The sequence below is a fragment of the Stigmatopora argus genome, chromosome 17, assembly GCF_051989625.1.
Source record: "Stigmatopora argus isolate UIUO_Sarg chromosome 17, RoL_Sarg_1.0, whole genome shotgun sequence".
NCBI lineage: Eukaryota > Metazoa > Chordata > Actinopteri > Syngnathiformes > Syngnathidae > Stigmatopora > Stigmatopora argus.
This window is the reverse complement of record NC_135403.1, coordinates 5,760,296-5,778,234: the sequence shown is the minus strand read 5'-3', so window position 1 is coordinate 5,778,234 and position 17,939 is coordinate 5,760,296. Positions and strand designations below refer to the sequence as shown.

The following is a 17,939-nucleotide window of genomic DNA, read 5'->3' as shown; positions in this document are numbered from 1 at the left end:
AATTGCCCCTTGGGTGTGAGTGCCCATGGTTGTTCGTGGTGTCCTAAAATATCTGGCCTGAAGTCACCTGGGACAGATTCCAGCACCCCCTGCGATCCTAGTGAGGATAAAGCGGTTCAGAAAATGAATGAATGAAGATAAGAGGCTGTAAAAATACACTATTAGAAGACTCAAATTAACAGCACACATCATGTTATCATGTTTTACTGACTGAACTAATCAAAAATTTAATCAGATAACTGAATGACATTGAAGAGCAGCAAAAGACAGGAGAAGGCAAAAATCTGATTTCTTAATTATATCCTAACGAGAGATAAAATGTACTTTGATGGAGCAAAGAATTTCACTTTCAGTCTTCAGAGAAAGACATTCAGCCTCTAAAAACCTTTTTCCCAGCCTCCCATGAGAGAAAAGGGACATCACCACTATCACCAACTGCTGCATATACATCAATACAGAGTTGGATTACTACAGTGAGTGGTTTTATGAATGTCACAGATGAAGGAGAACTTCCTCTTACACAAGACTGAAGTGCCTGCAAATGTAGTCATTAGGACGGTGGATCGCAAACATTTTAGAACCATTAAAAAAATCTTGGCTCTCTGAGGATTACCTTTGGGGCCAACATTAACTTATTGGCTGCCATTAACAGCATTAGATGGTGCTGAAACAATACTTCCAGTCAGTCATTATGAAGAACAAGCTTGGGTTGCTGTTCATTAAAAGACCCTCCCAGTCATGAAGGATTGAACATAAACTGCTCCCAACGGCATTGAAAGGTAAGCAATTACTGCTAGTTGTTCCAGGTCCAATGAATTGAATGTCTATAGCCACTGAGTTACAATAAGGTACATACATAAGGGTAGTGGTCCAATGTTTAGGAAAAAAAATTGAGTGTAAGCTGTTAACGTTGTATCTTAACCTTGTACCTACAACGCCATGCACTCATTTTCTATTCTGGGGGATTTGAAGATAAACGGAGACAAGAAAGAACAGTCTCAGGATGCGTTCAAACGGTACTCGGACGTTTCGTCGAAAGACGTTTGGTCCCCGGACGTTTGGTCGAACGGACGTTTGGTCGAACGGACGTTTGGTCGAACGGACGTTTGGTCGAACGGACGTTTGGTCGAACGGACGTTTGGTCGAACGGACGTTTGGTCGACCGGACGTTTGGTCGAACGGACGTTTGGTCGAACGGACGTTTGGTCGACCGGACGTTTGGTCGAACGGACGTTTGGTCGAACGGACGTTTGGTCGAACGGACGTTTGGTCGAACGGACGTTTGGTCGAACGGACGTTTGGTCGAACGGACGTTTGGTCAACCGGACGTTTGGTCGAACGGACGTTTGGTCGAACGGACGTTTGGTCGAACGGACGTTTGGTCGAACGGACGTTTGGTCGACCGGACGTTTGGTCGAACGGACGTTTGGTCGAACGGACGTTTGGTCGACCGGACGTTTGGTCGACCGGACGTTTGGTCGACCGGACGTTTGGTCGACCGGACGTTTGGTCGACCGGACGTTTGGTCGACCGGACGTTTGGTCGACCGGACGTTTGGTCGACCGGACGTTTGGTCGACCGGACGTTTGGTCGACCGGACGTTTGGTCGACCGGACGTTTGGTCGCCGGGTTGTTACTGTTGAAACCAGCTCTCAAAATTCCAACCATGAGCGAGAGAGAGTGAGTTTAATATCTAAATATCTAATATCAACAGTAAACGCTCTGTCATAATTTGACAGCGAGCGAACCGGCGACCAAACGTCCGTTCGACCAAACGTCCGTTCGACCAAACGTCCGGGGACCAAAAGTCTTTCGACGAAACGTCCGGTCACGATTCAAACACATCAGCAGTATAGTAGATATATGCTAGTATATATATCTTCTTTCCAGCAGGCAAAACTGGGCGTTAATTTGAATATTACCCACATAAATAGAAGTAAGATTGATCACGGCTTGGGTTCTTTACCTCAGATGATGCGTCCCCTATAGGGTCAAATACAGTTTAATATTCTAAGTGACTCAGCAGCAGAGCATAAAGTCCTTAATAAGATTTACAACACAATCTATTTGTGAGCAAAAGTTGCTGTAAGTTTGCAGAAATGTGCTTGTGACCAAGAGGATTAATGATACACAATTGGCCTTGTTCCTTCGTCTGTGTTTGAAAGTGATACAAGACAGTTGGCTATGTGGATATTGACCAAATTTAAATGTGTCTTGTCCCTTTTGATTTTCTTTTAGTTTGACCAAACTGTTGCCAGCGGGATATGTGCTTAGTGTTGTTGCAAATTAATGTGAACCATGTGTTTAAATTGTGTATACAGAAAGCCATAGTATCCAGTATGAGTTATTTTTTCCAAGACAAATTCTGACTGGTGGTTTGAGTTGTGTTTTTTTTTAAATTTACACACAAACTCCCCTACCATAACATTAAGGACATTAACATAACCATTACAACAGCATATACATTAATTTATGACAGCAAAAGGATTAAAATGCCTTTTTTTCCTATACAGTGTGTGCTTCCCAAGCAATCATTTAAATATCTTTAGTATTTTCTAGTGGAAAAACTGACCAAGAAACTGATTTGGAATGGACTTTAGTTTTTGGATTTATTGTAACATAATGACATGACTTAACAGATGACTCAGGACTTGACTTGAGAAATGTTGCGGCGTAATCAATAAATACATAATATTTATTTAATGAAGACCTGACAAAAATACTTGACTTGAGAAATGTTGTGGCGTAATCAATAAATACGTAATATTTATTTAATGAAGACCTGACAAAAATACATTTCTGGATGACTGTAATTTTTAGGCCACATTCTACTTTATTCTAGGTTTTGCTTTAATTCAACATGATTTTTTTCATTCATTCATTTTCCATACCACGCATCCTCGAAAGGGTTTCGGGGGTTGCTGCAGCCTAACCAAGTTTACTTCGGGCGAAAGGCAGACTACACTCTAGACTGGTCGCCAGTCAGCTGTAGGGCACACAGCGATAAACGACCATCTGCACTCACAATCATACCTCCACCAGCAGGAATCGAGCCCGCCCACAAGGCGGTTTCAACATGATTTTCTCATCTCTCATCTCATTTTCTGAACCGATTTATCCTCACTAGGGTCGCGGGGGGTGCTGGAGCCTACCCCAGCTGACTTTGGGCCAGAGGCCAGCCAATCGCGCAAGGAGACAAACAACCATTCACGCTCACACTCATACCTAGGTGCAATTTAGAGTGTTCAATCAGCCTACCATGCATGTCTTTGAAATGTGGGAAGAAACCGGAGTCCCCGGAGAAAACCCACACAGGCCTAGGGAGAACATGCAAACTCCACACAGGAGGACCGACCTGGATTCGAACCCAGGTCCCCCACTGTGAGACCGACGCGCTAACCACTCCGCTGCCAGGCTGCCCTTCAACATGATTTTCCCATAACAAAATACTTGCATCAGACTTGATGGCAAAGATTTATCCATGCAACTTGATCCCATTGATAGTCATCATATCTCCCCATTTACCCTGGGATTAATATCCATATTTAGATTATGTAAAAATAACACATCTGTGTCGGATCAATTGAGATGTTTTCCCCATTGGCACTGATGCTGTCTTCTGAATGGAGCATCCTTCCCCCCCTCCTACCCCAGTGGCCACATTTTGGAGGACAGGTGCCAACATCCCTGACATCAGCCCCCTTCCTGACCAATCGCCATCGTGCTTTTGAACCCGTTTATCGCGATCAACCACTCATCGAACCGGTAAACAGTTTGTGTGCCAGCCCCCACTCTCACCTCACCTCCCCTGCCTCCCCCTTTCCTCTGCGTAATACAAACCTCGTGATCACCCATTCAGATCTGCAAGCGTCTGCCTCGCTGGGGGAGTAAATAGGGAGGGAAGGAGGGGTGGATCATTAAGGCGAAGAGGGGAAGATTGGGCATTATTTATTTTAGAGGAGGGGGCACACAGGTGTATAGTAGAAGTTAACAGTGGCCGGGAAGAAGAAACGGGGACTGAGACTGGTGGTCCACCGGTACCGGCTGATCCCGTGTAAGTGATCCACAACAAGTCATCGTGCTATGGAAGCATATAGTATATAGGTGTGTTATTGTGTCGCTTAGCATGACGGAAACGGAAACTCCGATTGTCATTATTTGCAGCTTTGCATGTAGATTTCCAGCTGATATCAGCTGCTGATGATTTTACTTTTTGTTTGTTTGAGGGTCTATCGAGCACATTTTTCTTCTTCTCCATGTGCTATAATCACGCCGATGTTTCACGCTCTTGTTGCTAACGATAATGTGCATCAAATGCATGAATTTGCTTTTTGAAAAGTAAGATAATAATGCGACATTTAGCGAGGGGGAGTGATGAAATTGTATTTGAATGCGTATGGCGTGGTGGTTGATGTAGTCGAGATGCAAGGGAAGAGAAGGGGATTTTAAAGTGAGTAATATGATAGATTTTTTTAAATTGCCTTCTAAATTGAGATCGGGCATTTATGAGAAACAAAGTCATGTTTTGTTTCGGAAGAATAAACCTTCATCCCTCAGGAATGCAAGCTGAAAATCCGGTGCACGGCGTGTTTGTGGAGGTTTTAGGTGAACAAGGCACACAGTTGTGGTAAGATGTTTACCTGTTGACAATAATCTTGACACTACTTGATAGTAACAATACAATATGCTATAAGATCAGCAAGCATCTATTTGTTTTGCATTGCTTTTTCAAAGCACAAACAGTATGCAGTGTGTATTAAACAAAATGTTAACTACAATTTCCTAAATCTGATAACATCACTTAACATTATCAAGTGGGGGGAAAAGAAAGCATGTTGTGAATTGTCTCATTTCACAAAACAAGTGTTTTTAATAAGTGAATTCTTTGTTATGCATTCCATTAAGCAGATTTGTCTGTTGTTATGAGTGTAAATTAAGTTCGGCTGGTGCTTTTGCTAATGACCACCAAACCTGATTACATTCTTTCTTGACTCATGCCGCCATTCATCAAGTTTTGTGGAAATCGGTGTTTGTTTAATCCTTTCGACAGACACGCTGACTAGACCAAGAATAAAGAGAAAGAAAGTAACAGAAGCATGTGGCATAACGTCCTTGGTGGGAATAATAATAAAAATAACATTTGATTTATTTTTCACAGCAACACTTTTGATGTAAACAGTTTTTTATCGCTTATAAGCCGTATTTGTAACTACAAAAATGATGACTGAATCAAGGGTATGAGTTATATGCGCACAAGACTTGCTATACTCTTTTTCACCAGTAGATATCGGCAAAGTAACATTTACTATTTGTTGGTTATTTTCTGTTTTGCAGTAAGAAACCAACCATTACTGGATGAATTAATTCCTTATGATATTGACCCGAATAATGTGCTTTTGATTCATACAGTATCTCAGAAATACTACGTGATGATTTTTCTTAAGAGTTTTCCTTCAAAATAACACATTTGTACTCCTTATTAAAACCATGAATATGGAGGCCAAAATTGTGAATCAAAGGGCGGCTTATACGCGAGAAATTGTAAAATTCAACGATCTTAAGGCAATTTTAAAGGTGCGGCTTATACGCAGGGTGACTTATATGCGAGTAAATATGGTGAGTGGTAGTGACTTTCATCAAATGTCTTTCTGAGTCATAGTGAGGCAAAAGATGAGGAAGAAGGGGAAACAAAGGAGTTTTTAAAGTGTTTGTTTTTTAATCAATAATGTGCTGAAAATATAAACTGAGGAATTTTCGTTAACTATCAAGGCAAATCCTACGGACACAGCACTGATTTCAGTTTAGTTTGCGGTTAGGGAATTACGTGAATGATTCCAAATAAATGTAAATACAAATAATTAGTGCTCTGTCTTTGATCTATGAGGTCATAAAGTTAGACCTGACACTAAAAAGTCAAGGGTAAATGAATGGAATCAATGAACGTGTACCAAGATTTAAAATGCTGCAGTCGGTGGAATATGGCCACCGCAGGCTGGCTTCGAAGGAGTTATTTTCATTGACGCTCCATGTTAAAACTTTCGACGTCAGTTATGAGGGCTGCTGGATGTGCGATTTCTGGACATTCATGCCCCTTTTGCACTTTAGTAGGTGTGGTCGTCGAGACCTCTAATGCATCAAAAGTACTTGATGCATCTCATTCAACAGTGAGTTTAGTACAGTGCCAGTTTTTCTTAGTTGAATGTGTCTACTGTAGGCACGTGCAAAGATAAGATATAATCTTAAATTAGTGTGGTAAATGAACCCTCCTCAGTTGATTGTACTAACAGATTTTCAAGTATTGTTAGATTTCTGGTAAGCAACCTTCATTTTTATGCTGCTAAATGCAAATGCTATCAAACCGAATTTGTTAGCCTCGCCACACTGATCCAAATACCTATTTGCATGGGATTAATATTACTTGGGGACCTCTGGTGATTTGTAATAATGATGGAGGATGTGTGACATCCTAATCCCTTGCGTGTCTGTGATTTGTAATGTAAAAATTCCCGTAATGATGTCCATTTACAATTCCCATAATAAGGGCCATAATTTGCCTAACACACTTCGTTTGATATTAATAGTCTTGTCCGAATCTGCATGTGAATGTTTGTAATTGTAACTTTGTGTGGCTTCCTCTATCAGTAGAGGAAAGGGAGGCTACAGTACATAATTAACTCTTTTGATGCTTTTTCAGGGGCAAATAATATCGGACTACATGGAAGTCTTTAGGCAAAGAAAGCAAACGTCCTTCGTCCAATACTTGTTTTTACACTTGATCTTTTTTTATATCTGGAGAAGCTGCAGACATCCTGTCTATATCTGAATGAGCGGAATAAATGCTGTGACATATTGTACTATATATATATATATATATATATATATATATTTATTTATATATATATATATATATATATATATATATATATATATATATATATATATATATATATATATATATATATATATATATATATATATCTGATGTTCAAGGTGCATTATTGCCACCTACTGTACTGGAGTGTGGATACAATATTGGTAAAATAGACCTAATAACAGGTCAAACTACATTTGAAGTGACCCATTGATTTTATTGTCTTTTTTTGAGTATCGAATGATGTTTTTTAACAAAGTTATGACCAGCCAGGCTGCCTGATAGTGTAGAGAAGGGGTGGCCAACTCCGGTCCTCGAGAGCCGCTATCCGGTCTGTTTTCCATATCTCCCTTCTCTACTACACCTGAATCAAATGATAAACTCCTCAGCAAGCTGTCCAGAAGCTTGATACCGATCCCGATTATTTGATTCGTGTGTTTGTGGTGGGAGATATGGAAAACAGACTGGATAGCGGCACTCAAGGACCGGAGTTGACCACCTCTGGTGTAGAGGTTGATTCGCCTGACTTGGATGCGGGCAGGCGCAGGCTCAATTCCCGCTCGTGGCGGTATGATTCAGAGTGCGTATGGTCACTTGTCTCTCAGTGTGCTCTACGCCTGACTAGCGACCAGTCTAGAGGGTGGTCTGCCCTTTGCTCGATGTCAGCTGGGATAGGCTCTGGCAACCCCTGCAATCCTTGCGAGGACACGCGGAATGGAAGATGAATGAATGAACAAGTCAAATAATGTGGAATCTGATATTTTCAATTGAGATATAGGATGCCTTCTTATTCTTGTCAAACATTGAGTAGATTTTGTTTGCATTGTGACTGCGGCCGAAAGAGTGCAGTGACCTGAAATTGTAGTTTATTTGAGTCAAATTTGTATTCCTCGGCAACAGTGTGTAATAGCAAGAGGATAGCGTAGGCCAAGGTGTATTTGCAGCTGATTAATATTTGGGAGGTGACTTGAGGGATCTCGCTGCCACCAATGTGTGTTTGAAAGTATTCCTCCCGAGATGGTTGAGAAGGGAGTTAAAGAACCTGGAATTTAAGAATTTAAAGAATTATTCAAGCCGGTGAATGACTCTAAGGTGGGTATCATGTCATGGTTGCAATGAGTTGAATAACATACCGGTCTGTAAAGTTTAGGATTGTGCGTCACTTTTGGGCAATGCGTGGTGGACAGTTGCTGCTATGGAAAATGGTTTGAAAAGCCACACAGAAAATGAGAATATTTAAAACAATCTAAGTTAAACTTTCGAAATTCAATATCTGCTTGATCATATTTTAACTTTTTATTACAACAATAGCTCATTCACAAATTGCTGTAGTTATGGTTGGTTTACCAATGGTTATTACCTAAAATCCAGTTGCAGTTGACATGATCTGGTCATAAAGGGAGAAATGTGAGTATTTTGATGTTTTATGCACCACCCAGATTACAAATAAAAGTCAGAAGATTGAGGAGAATGTACACCGGTTAAAGTTATGGGTGATATTACAAAGGGTTTGTCCAATTTATATTTTACATTTCCCATAAGTGTCATAATATTTCACGAAAGGTGGCACAATTGGCGTGAGAAATGATTAATCATGCACTTTAATCTATCTTGGCTATGCTATTGTTGAATACATTTCAAAATCAATTAGGCGTCTCATTTCTAAATTGCCAAAGTGGGACAATTCCTGTTTCTCAAATAACTGAGTCATTTCGCCCTTCTGCCAAAACATCATTTTACTGAAAGTATCAAGTCGTCCTTTTGCGCTGCCGCCCTGTTACGTTTGCCAGCTGACCCAACTTAGACGCTCAAAACAAGCAGTTCATTTAATGCTTGGCTGCACCTGCTATTTTGTCATGCTTGGTGTTCTTTGGCTTAAGGTTGTGTTTTTGTGTGAATTCTCCATTAGTTAAACCCATTAACAACTTCACCTCCTTTTTGGCCTCTGCATGACCTCATTTTAGCTGTCCCTCAGGTATGTGTGTTAGTTCTGTAAGTATGATCTAAAAGTATATACATTTGTGCTGGCCGGGTTAGGGAACCGTGGAATCATGCATCAAGCTTGTTGAGTGTTTTACAATTGGAGAGAGAATTCCATTCCAGTACTTGATCCTTTCAGAAGCCAGTTTTGCTTAATGTTAAAACAACCTCCAGATTCTGGAAGACATCTGAAACCTTACAAAATGAAAACTCTAACATAATTCAATCTTTTCCTGGCTAGCCACTGGTATTTTGTTAGAATCCCTTTTCAACCACACTGATGGGATTTATTCACATTCCAAAACATTTGTCTTATGTGAGTGTTTTTGCACTAGTTTTTCATGTAGTCAAAACTTTAAACAGCGGCATTCTGAATTGTGTGCTTAATGTGTATAGTATACTGTATGGAATAAAATGCATTAGCCAAACATTAATAACAATGTCAGTGATGGAGATGGATGTTTGATTATATGCACTTTTAAATACAAAAATGAGCACTAATGCCACTCCGCCCCAACCCCACATTTTATTGTGACATGGTTCCCTCATTCTGCACAGAATTTACAATATATATGGAAAAAACATGTTTCTCAAACCTGTTGTCCACAATCTTCACCCTGATTTGAATAAGTTGTCAGACTTTCTATCCCTTCTTTCAGCTTGAATGATCTTTTCATGTTGTCATGGTGACTGTACTTTGCTGGACTGCTTGGTCCTCTCATTACTCTTGGTGGCTGCTGTGTATCCAGTACTTCACTTGGGGATTGATAACAGTATCCATGAGTGATGACTAGCTATTAAAGTAGCAATGCTAAAAAACATCGATGGTAACAAATGAAAAATCCAATCCAAAATAATAGTCTAGTGTTATTGTTTGGAAGATCACAGCCTTGAGAGTATAGGAATGAGTGATCTGGCAAAAAGATCACTTTTTTTTTTTAATAATCCGAACTTGATTTTTGTATTACATTTAGTTGTATTGTATTGCATTTGAAATCAAATCAATTTTCCTGGGGCATTTGTGTGTGTGCAAGTGCATAATACTTATTGAGACTTAAATAAGGCAATTCAACGCAACTTTTTGTTTTAGAATGAATGGCGTCCTTAATTTTATATTATCATTAATGGATTATTATGCAAGACTGCTGGCCAAAACGGTACTGTAACCAGGATCAAAATATTGAAGCGCGCAGCATCCCTTCTGCCTTGGGTTGCCAAATAAGATCCTGCTGCGTTATCATACCAGTGTAGCATTTCAATCAGAAAAGATGGACTTTAGCAAACTACACATTAACATTGGCAGTGATCATGCAGACATAATAGCATATGTATTTTACAACCTATTAAATGAGTACATGATGCTATCGTCTTCAAACGTGAACATTGCAAATTGCACATGGGTTAAGTTGTTGTGCAAAATAAATATTTTCAGTGAGGTGGGTTAACTCAAAAGAGCAGAAGTTTAAAACATGCTTCTTTAATCGTAGAGCCATTGAATGAATAACTGATGTGCAAATCCTAAATAATGCCCCTTAAAAACAGCAAGTGTTCCAAAAGAAATGTATTTTTATTATAATGCACATTGTGTATTTTTGTGTGTGTTGTAGCTTACTCTTTTAGTGAAATACAGTAATCAATCGAATACCGCGGTTAATGTAGACCAGACATGGCCGCGGTAATCGAAAAATCGAGAAAGTAGGGTCACCCCTGTTATAACTACCTTCTTTTTTTGTTCTTCACTGCTGACTCCTAGTAGCAAGAGTAGCTTCCTCTTATGAGTTACAGCATGGATTTTCACATTTGTATGAACTTGAATATATATATATATATATATATATATATATATATATATATATATATATATATATATATATATATATATATAATTTTTTTTTTAAATTTTTTTTTTTTTAAATAATAGCAGAAAAAATCACAAGAAGTGAAGTCACGATAATTGAGGGAAGACTGTAAACATTGTGACTAACAACATTGGATTCTTTAAGAGGGAGTATTGACTGTTTGTCAAACTATATTCAATTTGGCTATCCACTGTGATCACTTCGATTGACTTACGGTGTTTTTTATTTATTTTCGTTGATCTCCATCATAAATTATCCAGCCCTAATTGATAGTGCCATGACATTACTAAAATATTATACCTTCTGGAACTCAAAGACTTTAATACCCTCAATAATTAGCCCTCAAAAGAAGAACCAGAATCAACATCTTCAGCTAAATCATTAATTGACCTCCTTGACTTCAAAACACTCAGACAGATTGTCCTATTTAAAAAGAATATTTTTTACGACATGATGAGCTGCAGAGCTTTATTCTGGAATTTACCAGCTTTGTTGTGTTTGCTTGCTGGGAATATACACGTGTCGCCGAGGGTAACAGTTGTGAAATATGACTGTGTCGGAGTTGGCCTTTTCCCGAGGCAAAGGGCAAAGTCTCTCATCACAGCGGCTGAGTGAGAAGCTTGCGTGAATGCAACCGTGACCGTCCTCATTTTACACCGCGTTCTGCCTGATGCCAAGATGTTGTCGCTTTTATCAGCGTCGTAGCTAACAAAGTGACAAAAGCCATCTTACTGCTTACATACGCACGTGAATGTCCTTGTAGGTTTGCCATTATGTTAATACTCCTAACCGAAACACATGACTCACACAAGCTCCCGGTGGTCTAATCTGTTAGTTTGAAATAGGATGATGGCGTAAGAAACAATATTTAGAGATGCTTTCTTTGCAAAATGACATTGCTTGGTCAAAGCAATTTAACTACAGTGCTGAGATGCTCCACAGTCTATTAGTGGCTAATGGCTTGATAAAAAATGAATGGGGAGGAGGCTTAAAAAGTTGAAAAATACAATTAAGTCAACATGTTTTATTTTTAAAATCTCTTTTTGAGATGGACGAACTTGTTGTTTGGTGTCCTCAGAGGTGGGACAATTCAAGGAATGATTGATATCGTATAGTAGTATATGCGTGTAAGGGAAGCACTTAGTCGATGAAGCTGCCCAATAATAGATCAAGCATAATTGTCTGGCCTGAGTCATCATCACTTTGCAAGTGCACTCCCATCTTGTTTGGACACTGTGGTTAATGGACCTTCTACTTCTGGCCATGGACTCATCTATCTCTTTGCCTGCTTTCTGGATGCGTGGAGTCATCCTTTTTTCAATTTCTTCCTACATTTCCCTTAATCGTTCTCCCCACCAACCTCAAAAATAACTCAACGGGCACAACATTTGAATGAAATCGACACAAGTGCAATATCAGAAATTGTGCCTATGACAAGAGTTTTATCTGTTGTCTTGTTTCTGTCTACCATATTTTTGTTCCTATCATTAGTTTGAGAGTACTTAGCCGCCATACAGTGGGCGTGTTTGTTTCTAGTGGTTTGATTTACAACAGCCAAAAATCACAACGGTTCTGAAAACATGTGAATAATTGATCTGATCCGATTTTGTGAACAAATCCGATACTGTCTGATTACATAACGAATTGGAGAAAAATGTAGTGATGAGGTTGATTAATAACAAACTCACAAATGTATAATGTTATATAACTTCAAATGAAGCATTTTTTCTAGCAAGTATTGAATCATAGGGCATTCCATTAGGACCCGTATTTCTAAAACCTGGAGCTGTAGTTCCAAGAAGCATTTCTTTCAAATATTAAACAAATTTAAACTCTATAATCGATTTAAACGTCTCTAACAATTTGTCTTTCTCCAGGTTTGTACCAGCCGACAGTATAGTAGTCCCTCTCGTCCTCCTCCTCTTCCTCATCCCCTTTGTCACCATCATCCTGTGTGGGACCACCAGCAGTCGAGTGTGGCAGGGGCAGGAAAGATGGGCCGGAGGCTGGACTTGTCTGGCTTGACGGATGATGAGGCTGAACATGTCCTAAAAGTTGTCCAGCGGGACATGAAGTTAAGGAAGAAGGAGGAAGTTCGGCTCAGGTAGGCAGTCAACCCTTGTCCCCATTTTTTCCCCCAAATACAGTGAACATTTCATTTATTTGACCACATACTAGAAATAAAATTAGCATACTTAAAAAACAAAAAAAACAAAATGATGATGAATTTGAGCAGAGGTCAACAATTTCTTGCCTTTTTAAAAGTTTAAATGATCTGAAAGGGGACAATTCAAAATTCATAAAACACAAATACCAAGCTAGTTCAGGACCAACGTCCAGGAGACGAAGACGATGGTGAGGAACAGTTGCCAAATTAGCAGTCATAGCAATAGAGCCGCACAAAAAGAGCATGAAAGCAAAAGGACTATAACACAGTCAAAGTAAGCGATTATGAGATGCAGGACAACACCAAGCCTACCCACTAAAAGATCCAAATAAAGTCTCCCTGTCGTGTACTTTCTCTGTACTATTGAATGCTCGTCAGACAGACTGAGAGCAAACACAATTGACTGCACCTTAGCAGCGCATGTAATGTTCAAGACATCAGTCCACGTGACTCTTAATTCTCTAACATTAATACAACTTGTCCCAGGAGGGGTTATTCATTGTTTAGCATAGGGCAAGATGTCAAGGGAAGCCATTAAGAGAAATAAAGACATTTTAGAATAGCCTGTAATTATTTTCTTCCTTGATATAAAGTAGAGGCCCCATTTTATGCAAATCTTCTGAAAACGTTACAAAAAGCAAAACATTCTTAACTAGGCTTAAAATGGGTCAAGTTCATCCAACCTTTTTTTTAATTTGAAATGGCAATATGTGAGGTAGATTTGGAGAATTTCTTTTGTGAGGCTGAAAATAGTGGTGAGGATATCTTTCGTGGATTATTGTTATTTTATTTATTTGATATTGCACAGCAGTTTTGAAGGCAAACTTATAAATATGGAGATGCCTGTTAAAATTTCACCAGGTCTTATTATCTATTACTTTTTATAGTGGTCAGAGAGAGTTGTGTTATCTCTTAGTGCATGGCCTACTTTTGAGGATAGCTAGACTGGAAAAGGAAACGCATGAATAAGAGTTGTAGTTATTTAATATTATGATCATCGTCACAAAAATAAAAGAGCTACTGTGCTTTTTTTGGTCTTGTTTGGTGTCAATTTGGTTGGGACAATCCTCCCCATTGTTGTCACGGCTTCTTACTTGACATATGAGGAGTTGTTGGTCCTTACCATCACTCTTGTTTTTCTCTCCTTATGTCAGGCTGGATTTAGAAGGAGGTTCTTTTTTGACAGCAATCCCACATGGGGTTCTGCCAAATATGTGGTCATTAGTGGGTGTCTCCATGCAATGTCTTAGCAGCTTTGTGGGGGTGGCTTAGCATTAAATGGCTATATTGTCATAAGGAGCTCCAGAGTGTAATTTGCAGTTCTCAAGTTTTGGTTGGACACTATAATTTTCCCAAACTCAAATATGTTCCCTTGACTACCAACCAGACCCCAGCATCAGCTAATCCCTTGTGGAAATTTGATGTCTTTTTCTCGATATTTGGATGCTGTTCATTAGTTTAGTTTCTCGCTTTTTGGGGAGGATCGCTTTGGTCGTTTTGTTTGAAGTGCTAAAATCTTGACACAAGAAAGAAACCACAAGAGAAGCCGCTTCTGCTTAAACCTTAATTCGTTTTTCCCAGAATCAGTTTCAAAGTTAAGATGTTTTTCAGCAAAATTGCTGGTCTGTAAACGCTCCCATAGATTAGGTCCTTTCACATGGTAAAGTTGATGTATTCAGTGTCCCAAGTCTTTGTACCTGGTGTTCTTGCAAATGGGACTTCTTGTAAGGAATTAACCAATGGAAACAAAATTGGCAGCGTTACATGAGCAGATATGTTTTATAACGAAGTGTTATGTGCTTGAGTGTTTCAGCAGGTATTTAGTTCCCTTTGGGCTGCTTTTCTTCTTGCATGGGTGATATTTGCTTTTCTTGCCTGAATAAAGTTAACCCTGCAGAGTTGTCAATTACCCAGTTGAAGGATTCATGGAAAATAAGCCCCAGCCATGGATTTTAATGCTTCCTTTTATTTCCCCCATACGTCATTATAAGAAATAAAAACACTTGGCTTTCTTAATCCTCTCTTGCACGACAACAGTCGTAATGAATATATATTGTAAATAACTTTTTATCAAATGATGACAGCTGACCACGACTCTTGAATAGTTTAAATGATGATTTCAACTTTGGGAAATATTTTACATGAAATTGTACCAAAGTACCAAATGCAGCAGGAGTAATTTAATGTTTGTTTAGTTGGAATTTACATGAGAGCCATACAATTAATTAATATAATAATACAGAAAAATATATAATTAATTAATATGAAATAACTATGCTAACTTATTTCCTGGTTTATGACAATCTTTTGGGTATTGCTGACTTGTTGCCATGGTTATAATGAGAGCTGTTTTGTTAACCCACTCTCCAACACGACCTCCTCTCCACTCACTTTCTTGTTATTTATAGACGTACCCAATTGCAGTGAATGTGATTCCTTTTATTTTTTTAGTTATAGTTATATTTTTCGGAGAAATCAAAGGGTAAAAATAATTGACATTCTTCTGGATGCGTTTCTTGGGTAACTTTTTGGCAGGTTTGCTGTTTAGACATCCATAAAAGCACGCAGAAATGTAGAGGAAAGACATACTTTTGGATTTTAACTTGCAAAAAGGACCATCATTGGGAACTGCTTGTCGCAATTCCCTTACAGCGTTCTGCCAGTTTATTCTAAGAAGGCTCTAATATTCTTGTGGCATCCAAACGCTGAATTCAAAGGGTGAGTGGAAGCAGTTTAGACGCTTGAGATTGGTCGTGTATTAGGCAGCAACAAAGCACATAACCATTTTTACATATCAGTTGGCTAAGACATAACAAGGTATGCTTTCAAATTCCGAAAGCCCGTTGCTAAGGAATCTTGCGATGTACTTGAACCGTTTTAGGGCAAGCAAAAGCGTTCGTCAATTACAGACGATGCTAGTACTTTTTGCAGCAAATGTATGGTAAATGATAATGATGCGTCCATAACTCCTACACTTTCAATTGATTGTAATTTTGTGTCAACTGTCAATGTGTCCCTGCGTTGTTCTGGCGAGAGTCTGAGCTGCTCAATCCCTGGCCTTCTCACATTCTGTCATCAATTTAGAGAGGCTCAATAAAGAACAACAGGACGCTCATAGGACAATGCGTAAGACTGGTTAGCAAACAGCTCTCCCGAAGGGGTTCCGGGAGGCTCTGACTGGAAAATCATTATCGATAGAAATAGTCAAGAAGCTGCCAGAAGCCCTAGTTGACTCACTGTCAGTGGGGTTCCACACGGAAGGCAGATTTGTAATCTTGCCCCTCAACTCTTTTTGGTCGCAACTTTCTGTTCCTAAGAAGAAAGTCTATTCAGGAATGATAACAGACATTTTATTAAAAAAAACTTCTTGTGTCCCTGCTATAATACGGTACTTGCACGTTTGGTCGAAAGACGTTTGGTCGACCGGACGTTTGGTCGACCGGACGTTTGGTCGACCGGATGTTTGGTATAACGAACGTTTGGTAGAACGGACGTTTGGCCGCCGGGTTGTTACTGTTGAAACCAGCTCTCAAAATTATAATCATGAGAGAGAGAGAGTTATTTATCTAAATATCTAATATCAAAATATCATCGTAAACTCTGTCATAATTTGACAGCGAGCGGACCCGGCGACGAAACGTCCGTTCTACCAAACGTCTGTTCTACCAAACGTCCGGTCGACCAAACGTCCGGTCACTCTATAATACATATAACTAAATTATTCTGATTAGCGTGTACATGAACCTCCCTTTTGAGTCACTATTTTATCCAGATGCTAAGGTTGATAGGTTCTACATGATATAGCATTTTCATCCACATCTGCTCCCTTTATCAAACCATCTGGTGCTCAGTTTATTCTAAGACTAATCCAATGAACATTGGCTTTAAATTGAAGAAATACGTTTAAAGCATTTAGAGGTTAATCTGAGTCAGATTCATCCATTTAAGTTAAATATGACTCATGCGTCCAAGGGTATTTGCCTCTGTCTTCTTTCTTGTATTTAGCTCTACTGAAAGCATAAGCAGATGAGTGAAATTAATTCATGAAAGCAAAGAAATATTGAAGCCAGGAGGGAATTAAGGATTCAATGTCACCGTGAATGCAAAACCGATTGACCTTCACTTAGCTTGTGTTATGTGCAAAAGCAATTAACATTTTTTGTGGTTCAAATTTTCCTGTTAAATTCACTTTTTCTTGGATACAATTTACATTCTAAAGCCTTTATACCGTTCATTTACGAGTGTAGTAGTCTAACATAAGGAAAGAATGTAGTCCAAAACTGTAAGATTGTGACCGTTGATGCACGTAAACACTCATAAAGTGGCTAATCTCCCATTCATGTAGAGTAGACGACATGTTCTTTCCATGTACTTTCATATAATCCAAGCTAGGATAGATCTGATTTGGTTTCAGTTGTGAGCAACTGCTCACGACTTTCCATTAGTGGGGATTAACTGCTGTTCTGGTACGGGTTATTTGTCTGAGTCATGTGGCTTGTTTTTTAAAGTGGAAGTGTGTATGATGTCATCGCATATCCGTGTGAACACAAATTGCAGAATAGTAGAGCCTGATTATCTCATCTTAAGATGTCCACTAGCTAATTATTACCCGCAATTGCTTCAAATAAAGCCATTCTGTAATTTTCATTCATGATGCACCGCCAACTCACTGATTTTCTACTGAGCCACAGTCTGTAGCCCTTTTCTTTGTAAAATAGAAAAAAAAAACTTCAAAAAAAGTTTTAATCCCAGGCCAGAGAGCCAAAGTTGCTATACATCATATCGTACGGACTAGGGTGTTGTATACAACACTTACTGTCGTACATATTGTAGTGAAGTTGGGGTTAATATGCCAATTTGATCAATTTGTTTTGATTTTCCCGAGCTGCATTTGGCCATTCAGCAGCCTCTGTGTACAGTGCCACACACGAGCCAAATGATATGTATGTGACTAACCTGTGCTGTTAGTGTGAGTTGGCACGTGAGAATTCTTTTGTCATGTGAATCTGTTCACCCACGACGTGCACTTCTGTCACTTTAAAAATGGTGATGACAGCACGAC

The 17,939-nt window shown here is 39.2% G+C and overlaps 1 protein-coding gene across 5 annotated transcripts in view; it reads left to right on the top strand.

The window, feature by feature from the left end:
* The first annotated feature begins 3,930 nt into the window (after positions 1-3,930).
* myripb (myosin VIIA and Rab interacting protein b) overlaps positions 3,931-17,939 on the top strand; it is a 91,555-nt gene continuing 77,546 nt past the window's right edge. For 2 of the 5 annotated variants that reach the window (XM_077624067.1, XM_077624066.1), the window contains exons 1-3: positions 4,146-4,450; positions 4,558-4,627; positions 12,588-12,814. In XM_077624067.1, coding sequence (XP_077480193.1) covers positions 12,705-12,814 — 110 coding nt within the window. In that variant the 5' untranslated portion in view covers positions 4,146-4,450; positions 4,558-4,627; positions 12,588-12,704. Of the gene's footprint in view, positions 4,055-4,086; positions 4,105-4,145; positions 4,451-4,557; positions 4,628-12,587; positions 12,815-17,939 lie in introns of those variants that run through there. The other 3 variants (XM_077624063.1, XM_077624064.1, XM_077624065.1) reach the window with 3 other exon arrangements.